This window comes from Oncorhynchus kisutch, linkage group LG14 (genome assembly GCF_002021735.2).
Source record: "Oncorhynchus kisutch isolate 150728-3 linkage group LG14, Okis_V2, whole genome shotgun sequence".
Classification (NCBI taxonomy): Eukaryota; Metazoa; Chordata; class Actinopteri; order Salmoniformes; family Salmonidae; genus Oncorhynchus; species Oncorhynchus kisutch.
Genome location: NC_034187.2, coordinates 68,280,509 through 68,299,024, shown reverse-complemented (window position 1 = coordinate 68,299,024; position 18,516 = coordinate 68,280,509). Strand labels below are relative to the sequence as shown.

The 18,516-nt window shown below is 43.2% G+C and overlaps 1 protein-coding gene across 6 annotated transcripts; it reads left to right on the top strand.

The window, feature by feature from the left end:
* Nucleotides 1–1,569: 1,569 nt before the first annotated feature.
* LOC109903434 (serine/arginine-rich splicing factor 10-like) lies at nucleotides 1,570–13,503 on the top strand. Of its 6 annotated transcripts, none has more exons than XM_020500141.2 (7): nucleotides 1,574–1,756; nucleotides 2,424–2,547; nucleotides 2,741–3,059; nucleotides 3,466–3,577; nucleotides 3,812–3,989; nucleotides 4,099–4,155; nucleotides 11,697–13,503. In XM_020500141.2, exons 3-7 carry the CDS (start codon nucleotides 3,051–3,053, stop codon nucleotides 11,995–11,997), a joined length of 657 nt encoding a protein of 218 aa, XP_020355730.1. In that variant the 5' UTR covers nucleotides 1,574–1,756; nucleotides 2,424–2,547; nucleotides 2,741–3,050; the 3' UTR covers nucleotides 11,998–13,503. The 6 variants fall into 6 exon arrangements, with proteins under 6 accessions (XP_020355727.1, XP_020355730.1, XP_020355728.1 ...); XM_020500139.2 differs by having other exon boundaries at nucleotides 2,741–3,080; nucleotides 3,475–3,577; XM_031788829.1 differs by lacking the exon at nucleotides 1,574–1,756 and adding an exon at nucleotides 1,801–1,930 and having other exon boundaries at nucleotides 2,741–3,080; nucleotides 3,475–3,577.
* Nucleotides 13,504–18,516: the final 5,013 nt, after the last annotated feature.

Here is an 18,516-nt window from a genome sequence, read left to right as displayed (position 1 = left end):
AATCCTTGTCATATGAAAATAAATTATAGATAAAACATATCAGTGCTCATCGGCCATTGGACTTAAACATTACACAACAAGTTGGAAATCAACAGTGATTGGTTTGGAAGGAATCAGTGGCCAACTGATTGGGCTTTGGACACCAAAGCCCCATATTCTACCCACCACTACGACCTGTATGCTCTCGTTGGTTGGCCCTCGCTTCATATTCGTCGCCAAACCCACTGGCTCCAGGTCATCTACAAGTCTCTGCTGGGTAAAGCCCCACCTTATCTCAGCTCACTGGTCACCATAGCAGCACCCACCCGTAGCACGCGCTACAGCAGGTATATTTCACTGGTCACCCCCAAAGGCATTTCCTCCCTTTGGCCGCCTTTCCTTACAGCTCTCTGCTGCCAATGACTGGAATGAATTGTAAAAATCACTTAAGCTGGAGACCCATATCTCCCTCACTAACTTTAAGCACCAGCTGTCAGAGCAGCTCACAGATCACTTCACCTGTACATAGCCCATCTGTAAATAGCCCATCCAACTACCTCATACCCATACTGTTATTTATTTTTTTGCTCCTTTGCAACCCAGTATCTCTACTTGCACATTCGTCTTCTGCACATCTATCACTCCAGTGTTTAATTGCTATATTGTAATTATTTCGCCACTATGGCCTATTTATTGCCTTACCTCCCTTATCTTACCTCATTTGCACACACTGTATATAGACTTTTTTTTCTGAATTGCGTTATTGACTGTATGTTTGTTTATTCCATGTGTAACTCTGTGTTGTTGTTTGTGTCGCACTGCTTTGCTTTATATTCGCCAGGTCGCAGTTGTAACTGAACTTTTTTCTCAACTAGCCTACCTGGTTAAATAAAGGTTTAATAAAAAACTGCAACCGTTGCAAAGCAATCACTATTTCTCTTCCCCTGCCTGTTATTAGCTGGAGAGGGGGTGTGGTCCAAGTCTGGGTTTAAGGGCCATGCTTAAAAGGATAAGCATTCACACACAACACCATGCGCCAGAAAAGGTTGAATACATTGGGCATGCTGTCAATCCAGGATGATTTCTGCCACGTTCAGAACAACTGGGAACTCCAACTCGGTTTGAACAGTCATCCAACTCGGAATTCCAATTCGGGAACTTGGGCGTCTTTCTAGAGTTCCGACCTGAAGCTCATTGACGTCACGATTCAAGGTTGTTTTTTTCCCCCCGTGTTCCCAGTTGTCTTGAAATCACCATCAATCCAGAGAATGCCAGACTTTGATGACTAAATGACAAAATAATGCACTAATGGAGAAAAAAGTAGCAATGGTCAAATGCAACCAGTTAATGATTCTAGATGTGATGATCATTTTCAAAGGCTATGTCCAAACTACATGGAGTTCACATCATAATGATAGGTAGCCTATGTAATAGTCGGATTGGTCACAAAACCACCAATTTGTGTTTTGCCTGAGAGTTCCGTTCTTTATACGTCACTCTTCCTCTGCTGGGTGTGATAACGCACCATAACAGAAGATGGCACTAAATTTATTTTCGTGCTTTCACGAATCCGCGAAGTAAAGTATGCGCCTGCGCATTCGGTTTTCCACATAGCTCCACAACTAGAAATACTTTTCTGTTAAACCCAAAACAGAGAGCGAAAATATTTGATGTAAAGCTGCATTCTTGCTTTAAATATATATTTTTTTAGCATGGCCAGATATTTGAGACCTCCAAATACATCTCTTTTCATCAGAAACATTTCCGATGAATCCAGGTGAGTCCATATTTGAACATATTTCCCCGGCCCCAGTTCCTTGCGGTCAAATAAGGTCAGAATTCTATACCCCAAGCTAACGTTAACTAACGTCATTAGGCCAATGCTAGTCTGCTAGCCACGCGATTCTGCCTGATCAAAGACGATTGTGGCTTGACCCTACAGTTGTGCAAGGTAGACCCACTGGCTAAACTCAAGTCATAAACCAAGAAAAAATTACTAACCATAAACATTTGGACAAACTTGTTTCATTCGTCCTAACAAGCTAGCTAACGTTAGCTATAGCTCCAGTTCCACACTTACGTTTAAAAACAGTTACCCTACTACATAGTTTTATAATATAACGGTAAATGGCAAACAAAAAAATGACTAAGTTATAGGGGGGATTTAAGTTGGACTAGCTGTAAGGTAATTTGTTTGCAAAGAGAACACTACATAGGCCTACACACGGGTGATTGTTCTATTAGCGTTATCCATTCATGGATGTAAGGTACATTTCAGAGTGTGTGAGTTATGCATAGACAAAGTTTAATTTGTGTCCGTTTTCATGTAAAGAAGTGGCATCGTATTGCCCAACAGAAGCCACCGGTCTGTCTGTGGCTCCTTTGGTGGTGCTACTTTTCCTCTTGGTCATTGAAGTGACATTTCTATCCTCTACGGTATTCAGGCCTGAGGATTTGCGCCGTGAGTTTGGTCGTTATGGGCCAGTAGTAGACGTCTACATTCCACTTGACTTCTATTCACGCCGACCAAGAGGATTTGCATATATTCAATATCCTTTCCCTTCTAAAGTGAGAATTTTGAAATCTGTCTTTTCTCTTATAATTTGCTTAATTTTGAATGTTGTAAGATAACATGTTTTCTCTCAGATAATTTATTAAGCACTAAGGCTTGGTTGTGTGATTGATTGCTGTGACTTTGCATTCTGTATGTACACAATGAAGTACTTTTTAATATCTAACTTACATTTCTCTGTTGCCCCAGAAAATGTAAAGGCATCCAGTTGTTGTGGAGCCTGGAGAAAGAGTAAGAATGTCCGGTGTAGAGTAGATCTAAAGACAAGCAGCAAAAGACCGCCAGGATGCAAGAAACAGAGAGAGGGAAAGGTTGAAAGAGAATTTAAAGCTTGAAGAGACAAAGAGGAAAAAGAGGGGACGGAGTCAAGGCTTGGATATGTCATCAAAAGAAAGAGGAAAAGGGAAGAGATTAAAGGGCAAAGACAAGCAGGAAACCCAAGTTCTTCTGGGAGGCGATTTAAAGAGCTTAAAGATCAAGATGAAAGTCAAAGTCAAGCATGTTTAAGGTAACAAACCTGAATTATTTTGTATCCTCACAAAAAAAATGAATCAACAAATATTACATGAAAATCAATCAATAAATAGCCAATGTGAAAATTTGATTCTTAGTTGAACTAAGAAATTGTTACTCCTATCAATATATTTTGCATTCGATAATATAATTTGAAACTGAAGCGGTATTGATTCCTCAGTGCAAGCCATCAAATAAGAGACATATTATTGAAACATGTTTGCCTCATCTTCAATCTTGAGAAGAACACAACATTCTCATAACAAATGTGTTCCAGAACCTAAGCTTTTCTTTATGCTGTCAGCCAATATGGCTTCCATTTCGATTAAGTGGCATTGTATTACAACAGTATTGCTGAAAAGAATGTAGCCACATAAGACCACATGTAAGAACCTTAACAGCTCAGCAAGTTTGAAGATGTGCGCGACGCTGAAGATGCTCTTCACAACCTGGACAGGAAGTGGGTGTGTGGCCGACAGATTGAAATCCAGTTTGCGCAGGGAGACCGAAAGAGTAAGGCAGTTTCACAAATGTCCTGTGTTTCATGAAGTAACACTGTACAGTATCAAGCAGAATTTCTTGTTCGCGATTTACTGATGTTACTTTCAGCTGTAAATTCAAATAGATGTTTTCGATCTCACGTGGTACAACTGCAATACCTTTTCAAGGAAAGCTAAACCACTGTGTACTGTATGTTTGCTTGGTGGGTTTCTCTCTTCTCCCAAACACCCTTTTTTTCCATCACAGCACCCAATCAGATGAAAGGAAAGGAGGGGGGATCTTCGCGCAGCTCTTCGCGGCATGATGATCGAGATTATGATCGGGACAGTCGTCGTAGGCACTCTCGCAGCCGTAGCTACCAAAGACGCAGGTCACGCAGCCCATCCTACGATCGCCGGCCCAGACGCTCTGAGAGTCCCAGAGAGTAAGGGCCTTTCCAGTGTTCTCCAGCTAGCATGCTTCAAATAAGATTGAAAAGCTTATACAAAAGGTCAGTCTATTGATTACATTCTGATTGACGTTTTGTTACCCAGCTCCCGTGGAAGGATGTACGGTGGTAGAGGAAGAAGCAGGAGTCCGGAAAACGACCGGTAGGTCCTTGATACTCTGGGATTATGGCAATGAAGCCATTTATCTACTTCCCCAGAGTCAGATGAACACAAAGGTACAATTTTTATACACAGCTCAAAAAAAGAAAGGGAACACTTAAACAACACAATGTAACACCAAGTCAATCACACTTCTGTGAAATCAAACTGTCCGCTTAGGAAGCAACACTGATTGACAATAAATTGCACATGCTGTTGTGCAAATGGAATAGACAACAGGTGGAAATTATAGGCAATTAGCAAGACACCCCCAATAAAGGAGTGGTTCTGCAGGTGGTGACCAAATCAAATTTATTTATATAGCCCTTCGTACATCAGCTGATATCTCAAAGTGCTGTACAGAAACCCAGCCTAAAACCCCAAACAGCAAGCAATGCAGGTGTAGAAGCACGGTGGCTAGGAAAAACTCCATAGAAAGGCCAAAACCTAGGAAGAAACCTAGAGAGGAACCAGGCTATGTGGGGTGGCCAGTCCTCTTCTTGCTGTGCTGGGTGGAGATTATAACAGAACATGGCCAAGATGTTCAAATGTTCATAAATGACCAGCATGGTCAAATAATAATAAGGCAGAACAGTTGAAACTGGAGCAGCAGCACGGCCAGGTGGACTGGGGACAGCAAGGAGTCATCATGTCAGGTAGTCCTGGGGCATGGTCCTAGGGCTCAGGTCCTCCGAGAGAGAGAAAGAAAGAGAAAGAGAGAATTAGAGAGAGCACACTTAAATTCACACAGGACACCGAATAGCACAGGAGAAGTACTCCAGATATAACAAACTGACCCTAGCCCCCCGACACATAAACTACTGCAGCATAAATACTGGAGGCTGAGACAGGAGGGGTCAGGAGACACTGTGGCCCCATCCGAGGACACCCCCGGACAGGGCCAAACAGGAAGGATATAACCCCACCCACTTTGCCAAAGCACAGCCCCCACACCACTAGAGGGATATCTTCAACCACCAACTTACCATCCTGAGACAAGGCTGAGTAAAGCCCACAAAGATCTCCGCCATGGCACAACCCAAGTGGGGGGGCGCCAACCCAGACAGGATGACCACATCAGTGAATCAACCCACTCAGGTGACGCACCCCTTCCAGGGAAGGCATGAGAAGAGCCCCAGTAAGCCAGTGACTCAGCCCCTGTAATAGGGTTAGAGGCAGAGAATCCCAGTGGAAAGAGGGGAACCGGCCAGGCAGAGACAGCAAGGGCGGTTCGTTGCTCCAGAGCCTTTCCGTTCACCTTCACACTCCTGGGCCAGACTACACTCAATCATATGACCCACTGAAGAGATGAGTCTTCAGTAAAGACTTAAAGGTTGAGACCGAGTTTGCGTCTCTGACATGGGAAGGCAGACCGTTCCATAAAAATGGAGCTCTATAGGAGAAAGCCCTGCCTATAGCTGTTTGCTTAGAAATTCTAGGGACAATTAGGAGGCCTGCGTCTTGTGACCGTAGTGTACGTGTAGGTATGTACGGCAGGACCAAATCAGAGAGATGGGTAGGAGCAAGCCCATGTAATGCTTTGTAGGTTAGCAGTAAAACCTTGAAATCAGCCCTTGCTTTGACAGGAAGCCAGTGGAGGGAGGCTAGCACTGGAGTAATATGATCAAATTCTTTTGGGGTTCTAGACAGGATTCTAGCAGCCGTATTTAGCACTAACTGAAGTTTATTTAGTGCTTTATCCGGGTAGCCGGAAAGTAGAGCATTGCAGTAGTCTAACCTAGAATTGACAAAAGCATGGATGAATTTTTCTGCATCATTTTTGGACAGAAAGTTTCTGATTTTTGCAATGTTACGTAGATGGAAAAAAGCTGTCCTTGAAATGGTCTTGATATGTTCTTCAAAAGAGAGATCAGGGTCCAGAGTAACGCCGAGGTCCTTCACAGTTTTATTTGAGACGACTGTACAACCATTAAGATGAATTGTCAGATTCAACAGAAGATCTCTTTGTTTCTTGGGACCTAGAACAAGCATCTCTGTTTTGTCCGAATTAATTTTTTTTTTAAAGAACGTTTGCAGCCATCCACTTCCTTATGTCTGAAACACATGCTTCTAGCAAGGGCAATTTTGGGGCTTCACCATGTTTCATTGAAATGTACAGCTGTGTGTCATCCGCATAGCAGTGAAAGTTAACATTATGTTTTCGAATGACATCCCCAAGAGGTAAAATATATAGTGAAAACAATAGTAGTCCTAAAACGGAACCTTGAGGAACACCGAAATTTACAGTTGATTTGTCAGAGGACAAACCATTCACAGAGACAAACTGATATCTTTCCGACAGATAAGATCTAAACCAGGCCAGAACTTGTCCGTGTAGACCAATTTGGGTTTCCAATCTCTCCAAAAGAATGTGGTGATCGATGGTATCAAAAGCAGCACTAAGGTCTAGGAGCACGAGGACAGATGCAGAGCCTCGGTCCGATGCCATTAAAATGTCATTTACCACCTTCACAAGTGCAGTCTCAGTGCTATGATGGGGTCTAAAACCAGACTGAAGCATTTCGTATACATTGTTTGTCTTCAGGAAGGCAGTGAGTTGTTGCGCAACAGCCTTTTCTAAAAAATTTTAGAGGAATGGAAGATTCGATATAGGCCGATAGTTTTTTATATTTTCTGGGTCAAGGTTTGGCTTTTTCAAGAGAGGCTTTATTACTGTCACATTTAGTGAGTTTGATACACATCCGGTGGATAGAGAGCCGTTTATTATGTTCAACATAGGAGGGCCAAGCACAGGAAGCAGCTCTTTCAGTAGTTTAGTTGGAATAGGGTCCAGTATGCAGCTTGAAGGTTTAGAGGCCATGATTATTTTCATCATTGTGTCAAGAGATATAGTACTAAAACACTTGAGCGTCTCTCTTGATCCTAGGTCCTGGCAGAGTTGTGCAGACTCAGGACAACTGAGCTTTGAAGGAATACGCAGATTTAAAGAGGAGTCTGTAATTTGCTTTCTAATAATCATAATCTTTTCCTCAAAGAAGTTCATGAATTTATCACTGCTAAAGTGAAAGCCATCCTCTCTTGGGGAATGCTGCTTTTTAGTTAGCTTTGCGACAGTATCAAAAAGGAATTTCGGATTGTTCTTATTTTCCTCAATTAAGTTAGAAAAATAGGATGATCAAGCAGCGTCCTTGGGTAGACAGAGGGAATCTGGAAGGACATCAAGGAATCTTTGTGTTGTCTGTGATTTTATAGCACGACTTTTGATGTTCCTTGGTTGGGGTCTGAGCAGATTATTTGTTGCAATTGCAAACGTAATAAAATGGTGGTCCGATAGTCCAGGATTATGAGGAAAAACTTTAAGATCCACAACATTTATTCCATGGGACAAAACTAGGTCCAGAGTATGACTGTGACAGTGAGTGGGTCCAGAGACATGTTGGACAAAACCCACTGAGTCGATGATGGCTCCGAAAGCCTTTTGGAGTGGGTCTGTGGACTTTTCCATGTGAATATTAAAGTCACCAAAGATTAGAATATTATCTGCTATGACTACAAGGTCCGATAGGAATTCAGGGAACTCAATGAGGAACGCTGTATATGGCCCAGGAGGCCTGTAAACAGTAGCTATAAAAAGTGATTGAGTAGGCTGCATAGATTTCATGACTAGAAGCTCAAAAGATGAAAACGTCTTTTTTTTTTTTGTAAATTGACATTTGCTATCGTAAATGTTAGCAACACCTCCGCCTTTGCGGGATGCATGGGGGATATGGTCACTAGTGTAGCCAGGAGGTGAGGCCTCGTTTAACACAGTAAATTCATCAGGCTTAAGCCATGTTTCAGTCAGGCCAATCACATCAAGATTATGATCAGTGATTAGTTCATTGACTCTAATTGCCTTTGAAGTAAGGGATCTAACATTAAGTAGCCCTATTTTGAGATGTGATGTATCATGATCTCTTTCAATAATGACAGGAATTGAGGTGGTCTTTATCCTAGTGAGATTGCTAAGACGAACAACGCAATGTTTAGTTTTGCCCAACCTAGGTCGAGGCACAGACACGGTCTCAATGGTGATAGCTCAGCTGACTACACTGACTGTGCTAGTGGCAGACTCCACTATGCTGGCAGGCTGGCTAACAGCCTGCTGCCTGGCCTGCACCCTATTTCATTGTGGAGCAAGAGGAGTTAGAGCCCTGTCTATGTTGGTAGATAAGATGAGACCACCCCTCCAGCTAGGATGGAATCCGTCACTCCTCAGCAGGTCAGGCTTGGTCCTGTTTGTGGGTGAGTCCCAGAAAGAGGGCCAATTATCTACAAATTCTATCTTTTGGGAGGTGCAGAAAACAGTTTTCAACCAGCGATTGAGTTGTGAGACTCTGCTGTAGAGCTCATCACTCCCCCTAACTGGGAGGGGGCCAGAGACAATTACTCGATGCTGACACATCTTTCTAGCTGATTTACACGCAGAAGCTATGTTGCGCTTGGTGATCTCTGACTGTTTCATCCTAACATCGTTGGTGCCGACGTGGATAACAATATCTCTATAGTCTCTACACTCGCCAGTTTTAGCTTTAGCCAGCACCACAGAACACTTCTCAGTTCCTATGCTTCCTGGCTGACGTTTTGGTCACTTTTGAATGCAGGCGATGCTTTCACTCTAGTGGTAGCATGAGACGGAGTCTACAACCCACACAAGTGGCTCAGGTAGTGCAGCTCATCCAGGATGGGACATCAATGCGAGCTGTGGCAAGAAGGTTTGCTGTGTCTGTCAGCGTAGTGTCCAGAGCATCGAGGCACTACCAGGAGACAGGCCAGTACATCAGGAGACGTGGAGGAGGCCGTAGGAGGGAAACAACCCAGCAGCAGGACCGCTACCTCCGCCTTTGTGCAAGGAGGAGCACTGCCTAAGCCCTGCAAAATGACCTCCAGCAGGCCACAAATGTGCATGTGTCTGCACAAACGGTCAGAAACAGACTCCATGAGGGTGGTATGAGGGCCCGACATCCACAGGTGGGGATTGTGCTTACAGCCCAACACCGTGCAGGACGTTTGGCATTTGCCAGAGAACACCAAGATTGGCAAATTCGCCACTGGCTCCCTGTGCTCTTCACACATGAAAGCAGGTTCACACTGAGCACGTGTGACAGAGTCTGGAGGCGCCGTGGAGAACGTTCTGCTGCCTGCAACATCCTCCAGCATGACCGGTTGGCGGTGGGTCAGTCATGGTGTGGAGTGGCATTTCTTTTGGGGGCCGCACAGCCCTCCATGTGCTCGCCAGAGGTAGCCTGACTGCCATTAGGTACCGAGATGAGATCCTCAGACCCCTTGTGAGACCATATGCTGGTGCGGTTGGCCCTGGGTTCCTCCTAATGCAAGACATTGCTAGACCTCATGTGGCTGGAGTGTGTCAGCAGTTCCTGCAAGAGGAAGGCATTGATGCTATGGACTGGCCCGCCCGTTCCCCAGACCTGAATCCAATTGAGCACATCTGGGACATCATGTCTCGCTCCATCCACCAATGCCACGTTGCACCACGGACTGTCCAGGAGTTGGCGGATGCTTTAGTCCAGGTCTGGGAGGAGATCCCTCAGGAGACCATCCACCACCTCATCAGGAGCATGCCCAGGCGTTGTAGGGAGGTCTTACAGGCACGTGGAGGCCACACACACTACTGAGCCTCATTTTGACTTGTTTTAAGGACTTGTTTTAAGGACATTACATCAAAGTTGGATCCGCCTGTAGTGTGGTTTTCCACTTTAATTTTGAGTGTGACTCCAAATCCAGACCTGCATGGGTTGATAAATTTGATTTCCATTGATAATTTTTGTGTGATTTTGTTGTCAGCACATTCAACTATGTAATGAAAAAAGTATTTAATAAGAATATTTCATTCATTCAGATCTAGGATGTGTTATTTTAGTGTTCCCTTTATTTTTTTGAGCAGTGTATCTTTGCGTCCAGTATGAAGGAAGTAAGAGGTAGTTTCGCTAGCCAAAGGTAACGAGTGTTAGCTCAACGACTGGAAGTCTACAGGAACAGTTAGCATGCTAGCTGTTCCCGTAGACTTTGTCAATTACACTAATGCTAGTTAGCAACTTCCTTCAAACTGCATGCAGAGACATACAAATGGTATCCACACGTTTATCTGACTCTGGGGAAGTAGATAAAGGGCTTCATTGCCAAAATCCTTAAGTATCCCTTTAACAGCTGAACCCCTGACAATGAAACACATTCTGGGCACTTTCTATAAACTTACTAATCATTAATGGTTGTAATCTTCTGTTACTTTTGCTGTCCTCCATCAGTGGAAGGGATTATACACTGGACAAAAATCTAAATGCAACATGTAAAGTGTTGGTCCCGTGTTTCATGAGCTGAAATAAAAGATCCCAGAAGTTTTCCATATGCACAAATTTGTTTACATCCTTGTTAGTGAGAATTTGTCAATTGCCAAGATAATCCATCCACTTGACAGGTGTGGCATATCAAGAAACTGATTAAACAGCATGATCATTACACAGGTGCACCTTATGCTGGGGACAAAAGGCCACTCTAAAATGTGCAGTTTTGTCACACAGCACAATGCAACAGATGTCTCAACTTGAGGGAGCGTTCAATTGGCATGCTGACTGCATGAATTTCCACCAGAGCTGTTGCCAGATAATTAAATGTTAATTTCTCTACCATAAGCCGCCTCAATGTCGTTTTAGAGAATTGGTAGTAGTTCCAACCGGCCTCACAACCGCAGACCACGCCAGCCCAGGACCTTCACATCCGGCTTCTTCACCTGCGGGATCGTCTGAGACCAGCCACCCAGAGCTGATGAAACTGGGTTTGCACAACTCAAGAATTTCTTTACAAACTGTCAGAAACCGTCTCAGGGAAGCTCATCTGCTTGCGCATCGTCCTCACAAGGGTCTTGGCCTAACTGCCGTTCGGCGTCGTAACAGACTTCGGTGTGCAAATTCTCAACTTCAATAGCCACTGGCATGCTGGTGAAGTGTGCTGTTCACTGATGAACCCCAATTTCAACTGCACCGGGCAGATGGCAGACAGCGTGTATGGCGTCGTGTGGGCGTACGGTTTGCTGATGTCAATGTTGTGAACGGAGTGAGGTTATGGTATGGGCAGGCAAATGCTAAGGACAATGAACACAATTGCATTTTATCAATGTCCTGATCCTGAGGCCCATTGTCGTACCGTTCATCCGCTGCCATCACCTCGTAATGCACAACCCCATGTCGCAAGGATCTGTATACAATTACTGAATGTCCCAGTTCTTACATGACCTGCCTATGTCACCTGTTGAGCATGTTTGGTGTGCTCTGGATCATCTTGTATGAACGGGTGTAGAACTTTTTTTAATGAATTTAAGCAAAATGCCCTGGCTTATCTTCCCATGGAAAATGTACATACATTTACCGGAGAGTTTGACCTTTTGCAACCCTAGTGGTCCATAGATTAGGGCCTAATTAATTAATTTCAATTGTCTGATTTCCTTATATGAACTGTAACTCAGTAAAATCTTAGTAGTTTTATATTTTTGTTCAGTGTAATAATCCGATGGTTTGTTCTTCATACAGGCACCGACCCCACCCACGTGACCACCGACGACCTCCCCCTGGGCATTCCCCTCACAGCCAATCCCGCTCCCCTTCTCACTCCAGATCCAGGCCCAGGGCCCAGAGGGAGTCCAGAGGAAAGTCTCGTTCCCGCTCTAAGTCCCTGAGCCCACGAGGTGGCGACTTCCACCCAGCATCCGGTGGCTATGAGCCACAGGACGATGCGTCTTCTCGTATGCACTCCCGCTCGCATTCTCGCTCCCTCTCACTGTCCCGTTCTCGCTCCAGGTCCTGGACAGGGCGCAAGTCAGGGGGACACTAAAACATGTTTGTTGGATCATTTTGACTGTAGTTGTGTCCAAAATGGCTTGCTGGATAATTGAATGTTCATGGCACGGTTGTTGGTTGGTTTGTGAAAATGATCTTCCTTTGTAGTTTTTTGCTTCTTTTTTGTTGTTGTTTTTTAATGGATGAATAAATAGAAACACGATATCCTGTTTAAATCAGTCCCAGAAATGTCACCTTTTTTTAAATATTTATTTTTCTAGTCATTATATCCAGTACGAAACATTAGGAATAGCTTCCCAATATTGAATTACACCCCCCCCCACCCCCCACCCCCCCTTTTTGCCTTCAGAACAGCCTCAATTCATCTGGGCATGGACTTTACAAAATGTTGCTAGCCCATGTTGACTCCAATGCTTCCCACAGTTGTGTGAAGTTGTCTGGATGTCCTTTGAATGGTGGACCATTCTTGATACAAACAGGAAACGGTTGTGTGAAAAACCCAGCAACATTGCAGTTCTTGATACATTCAAACCAATGCGCCTGGCACCAACTACCATACCCCGTTCAAAGGCACTTAAATCTTCATCCCTTGAATGGCACACATACTCAATCCATGTCTCAATTATCTTGAGGCTTAAAAATCCTTCTTTAACCTGTCTCCTCCCCTTCATCTACACTGATTGAAGTGGATTTAACAAGTGACATCAATAAGGGATCATAGCTTTCACCTGGTCAGTCTCGTGTAAAGAGCAAGTGTTCCTAATGTTTTGCGCACTGTGTATCAGCGTTATTCCTTTCAGAAGACAGGGCTAGAAGTACTGTATAGGCCAAGATCAAGTACCGTGATTCAATCCAATCATTGTTTACTGTGAATGCGGGAACGTTGCCTTGAAAAGCGGTAATCGGATTGAATCCCTGCCCTTGTCGCTAAAATCCTTACCTTCACTTTCCTGTCAAGTACATTAGGCCCCAGCTTTCAGTTGGTATGCTTGAAGTGGAAGTTACCTGGGATGTAATCATTAGTCCAAAATGTTTACTCCAAACGGAAAACGTTTGCAACGAAAACTTTAATTTGGTTCTGTTGGTTTCCTAGTGAAACATACCTGTGGCCTGTGAAAGAGCTACTACGGTAGCACTGTTAATTTTCTACCAACATTTGTTTACGATTTGTTCAGCGATAGATAGGCCCATGTTACATTGGCTTGTCCTATTTGATTTGATAAATTCTGGTAACCATGTCAGTAGCCTCAAATATCAGCTCTGAAGGTTTCTAAATTTGATCAAGTTGGTGATGGTTTGTACATGGCCTGCTGTATGTTTTGACATTTCAGGACCTTGATCCTTCGCTTTGTTAATACTCCATACTTTGCTAAACGGTTCTTGTGATTGCTTGTATTATTCTATATGCTTGTTTTTTCCTAAAACAACTCAAGAAGTGTAATCTTCCTTCCAAATATGTCAGTTATGCTCTACTGTTTATGCAACAATTTTCTTGGAGAGTAATAAATGCTTCTTTTAATGCACCTTTTAAGCTAATTTATCACCTGATTTACTAGTTTGTTCATTGTTGTTCCTCTATTGCTGCACTGTTGGCGCTAGGAACATAAGCATTTAGCTACACCCACGATAACATCTGCAAAATGTGTGTACGTGACCAATCATATTTTATTTGATGTTCCCTCCTTGACGTTTGAGCAAAATAGTTTTTTTTAGTAACAACTGCAATGTCATTTATTTTTATACACTTTAGTGTGTGTACTGTTTATACTTCAGATATCACTTTTCAACAGTATAAGTTTTAAAAAATCACTGGAGGACCTATTTAAAAATTAATGTTGTCTAGTTTGGTGGGCATTCTATCAGACATTGTTTCACTAAGTCTGCTGGCATTTTTGCATGTGGGGGTAATGTTTAAAATGCTATACAATGTGCAACCATACACAGACATTCTTAATGAATCAAAGACAATGTAAACAAGGGGGCCACTATACTATGCTTTTAGTTTGCGCCTCAAATCAACATTTAATTTAATTTAGATTTTAATTTATTTTATTTGAGGCGCATTCTAAAAGCATAGTGGCCCCCTTGTCTTGCAATGTCTTTGATTCTGTAATATCACTATACACAATACCAATAGAATACTAATACCATACACACTTGATTAGGGAGGTCATACTAAAGCTTATTTTGGCTTCTCTGTTTTAATCAAACAAATTCAATCAAAATCAACACTGAAATTGGATGGGTAAAATGAGAAAGAAATAAGAACATTTTTGGTGTGAACCTGCAAACTTTGAACTGAGTTCGCACAACTGGAAAACAAACAACATGCATCAAATACTCCACTCAATAGCTTACATGTTCCATTTGATCCCAATTTTGCCTTTTTATAAGTTTTGGTACATTTATATACTTGTAAAAATAAAAAATTTCACAAAATGGAATGTGTAAGGTTAGGTCACCATATCAACTGCAAGCGTGGGTGTTAAAAGTCGTATAACACTATTTTTTGTTCACGTTCTCAAATAGTTCCTCCGTTTGAGATCAGATGTTCTAAAGCTTGATATGTGCATTATTCCATAGAACAACCATCAGTAATAATATAGCCTGGGTATCAATCGGTTTCTGCACTCTTGTCCACTCATGCCAAACAATGACAATGGAGTAGGCAAGAGCACAGATCTGGGGCCTGTTGCACAAAAGTAGAATTAAGACATCCGGGATAAATGACTCAGCTGAGCTCAATGAAGCCAAAACATGTGCGTCCAGGCTTAATTGGTTGCACAAAGACCAAGCCAGGATGAGCAGACACGGGTTCATTAAGCCAGGTGAAACCAATCCTGGATAGGTGCGCGCTCACGGCTCACTCAAATAGACCCCGCCACAGATCACAGATTAACTGATTTACCATGGCAACTAGAGCCGCGTACTTTTCCCCGTCGGAAGCACAAATCCTCATGGAGGCATACGAGGAGGTAAAAGATATAATTAAGAAGAAAGGCAACACCGCCACAGTGATAAAGCAAAGAGAAAAAGCGTGGCAAAGTATTGCAGACCGCCTGAATGCGTAAGTAGTGCACAATTACACACTCACCGCTCTGCTGAAACATCACAATTACAATTCAAATATTTAATTCACATCTCCAAAAATGCAGTTGTACTGTAATTATGAAACGGTTAAATTTTTTTATTGAAATGCACTGCAGATATGAGTGAAATTGTGTAAAGTAACTCCATCACACTGTATAAAGCTATGATACATTTTTTGATATTTTTACTGAAAACAAGACAAAAATACCAAGTAATTTTTTGCAGTGTGACTCCATTAAATGTGGTGTGTGTGTATGTGTGTGTGTAGATTAAACATGAACGGGCCAAAACGGACATGGCAGCAGGTCAAAATCAAATACAAGAACATTCTGCAGAATGGTATGGTCCCTGACTAATATTTAACAAAGCACAAGCATATATTGTACCCAGAAGGTGCCTGCTCACACATTGTCTGTACTGTTTTAGCAGTGAAAAAGAATACCCACAGACAAGGCACGGGTGGTGGGTCACCAAAGGCTGACCTTACCCCAGCAGAGGACATGGCCTTGGAGCTAAATAAAGGCAGGCCCGTCTTAGAGGGGATCCCTGGGGGGAAAGAGACGAGCATAGGTTCCTCCCAAGATGCCACCCGCTTCATTCAAGGTATGTCCTTCCATCTCTACATGGGATACAACCACATTCATATTGAATCAATTTGGACTGTCTGACTTTGGTTTACCTATTGCCTTGCAGTGTCTGGCAGCACTGTGTTCCTGTTAGAGCCACCAGCACAAGCACCAGACGATGCTGATCCAGTGAGTACTCCATCAAAGGCATACTGTAGGCCTGGCATGTCTTGTCTACTAGCTTCAATATGAATCCGATTAAATGTGATAGGGTGAAGGCCCCAGTGCAGCAGCAACAGCACATGATGGAGACAATGATGAGGAGGAGACCATCTCTCTGGATTCCAGAAGGCATGAGGTATCATGTTAAGACTGTGAAAGTACTATTTACTCTACAATGGTGAGGAGTCCTCATCAAAATCAAAAAATCTAATTTCTTTTACAGGACCCAGATGCTATACAGTGGGAAAACCAGCCTGGCAACAGTGCGTATTAATAAAAGGACACCACATCCTGCCAAATTCCAGCTGCGCTAATTGTATTGTGTTCACAGAGCTCACAAGCTATCAGAAAGTTGTATGGCAACCACCTCCGGCGCCAAATAGAACTGGCAGACATAGAAATTCAGTACAAGAAGAAAAAGATGGATAATCTTGCACTGGAGTTCGAAATAAAAAAGAGGACAATTAGGAAACTGGACCTTGAAATAAAAAAACTTGAGAGGGAGGTGAGATATGCCTTCAATGTACACTGTATGCTAACTGTAACACAAATGTATTAATCATTATTTTTCTTTCCTCCCCCAGCTCCAAGAAGATGACACAGCTCAAAATAAAAATTAGGTATATTCTCGTAAAGTCAAGTGAGCCATGACATATGAGCTCTTATTGTGAGCACACAGGACGGTGGCATCTTTCTAAGGTTTTTTTTATTTTCCCAGCAATCAGTACAACCAAGTCATCGTTATAAGGCATCGCCCTCTTTTGCCCACCCCCCCAGCACCAGGTGTGGCCACTAGCCTATATGAAGGCCCAAAATTGTGTGTTCCTTTCTGCTCTGACAATGGCATGCCCATTCGTGCGAGATGTGGTGGATGAAGAAGCACTTGTGCTGAGGAGAGCCTTCAGGCGAGAAAGGGTCTTCAGGGACCGGTTGGACCCACTGGCCTTCCCTGATGACCATCTATATGAAAGATACAGGTTTTCTGCAGATGGCATCAGGTATCTATGCAGACTACTGGGTCCCAGGATTAAGCACCGCACTGCACGGAGCCATGCACTGAGTGTGGAGCAAATGGTTTGTGTGGCCTTGCGCTTTTTTGCTAGTGGAGCCTTCCTGTACTCAGTGGGGGATGCAGAACAGCTGAACAAGGCCACAATTTGCCGCACAATAAGGAGTGTGTGTCTGGCTATCAAAGCATTAGCAGATGTCTTCATCTCCTTCCCTGGCCACAGAAGACTCTGTGACATCAAAGAGGAGTTCTATAGGATTGCAGGTAAGAGGATCTACAAATTACAGGACAACTGTTAACACATAGTAGGATACTCATTACTTTGTGTGACAGGTTTCCCCAATGTCATTGGTGCAGTGGACTGCACACACATAAGGATAAAAGCCCCCTCAGGTGCCCATGAGGCCGATTTTGTGAATAGGAAATCCTTTCACAGCATTAATGTTCAGGTGAACATAACTTTTTGATATTGTCCATTGACGAACACTCTGCATTGCCAGGGATGTGCATTGATTGGTGTAATATTCCTCATCTTATGATTTCAGATGGTCTGCAATGCTGACTGTGTGATCAGCAATGTTGTGGCAAAATGGCCTGGCTCAGTCCATGACTCCAGAATCTTTCGGGCCTCTGAAATCTATCAGTGCCTATCACAAGGTAAGCCACACAACCCCTATTTATAACCATCATGGCTGTGTCAAGAATATCACTGTGTTTGAGGTAGTAATGATGAGATTTTGTGTTGACAGGTGAATTCTCTGGTGTGTTGCTGGGAGACAGGGGGTATGGCTGCCAGCCTTTTCTCCTGACACCTTTCACAGACCCCCAGGAAGCACAGCAGGCCTACAACCATGCCCATGCCAGGACCAGGGCCAGAGTTGAAATGACCTTTGGCCTCCTGAAGGCACGCTTTCACTGCCTTCACAAATTAAGGGTCAGCCCTGTTAGGGCATGTGATATTACTGTGGCTTGTGCTGTCCTCCACAATGTGGCCTGCCTGAGGAAGGAGAGGGCCCCCAGAGTTCCACCAGCCATGGACTGGGACAATCCGGCAATCTTCCCTGATGACGACAGTGGTCGGCTGCTGAGGGACCAATATGTGTTGAATTATTTTAGTTAGTATGTGTGCTTTCAATTTTGGTTAAATATGTCCTGCGGTGGCAGAGGAATTTGGGTTTTTTTGGGTTCGTTTTTTGACGAATTTGGCCTCTTATGATGTTTGTGCGGTATACTGTGTGTAATACAAGGCTGCAGGGAGGCTACTGCATCCATTCATTTGTCTGTTCAGTTGATGTGTATGGATTTGTCCTGCATTTATTTTCGTGTGCAGACATGCAGGGTGTGTTATATACAGACCTTTGAATGTGTATGTATCATTTTGTATAATATGCTTGGATTCTGTGCTTTCCATCTTGTAGAGTCACTGACTTCAGTTTCGAAAGGAGCTGATGGTTTACCTGCTTTGTTTTGTCCTTATTCAATAAAGGAACATAATGTTACACATTGTGTTTTTATATTCATATGGAATGTGTATTTGTTTATATGACAGAGTACTAGGGCCACACTGAAGAAAAAGGATAAAGTCATAAATTTGAGGCTGGTTCTTTCTGCAGAAAAGCTACATATTGTTTTTACAGTTTTGATACTTATGACAATGTGATACTTA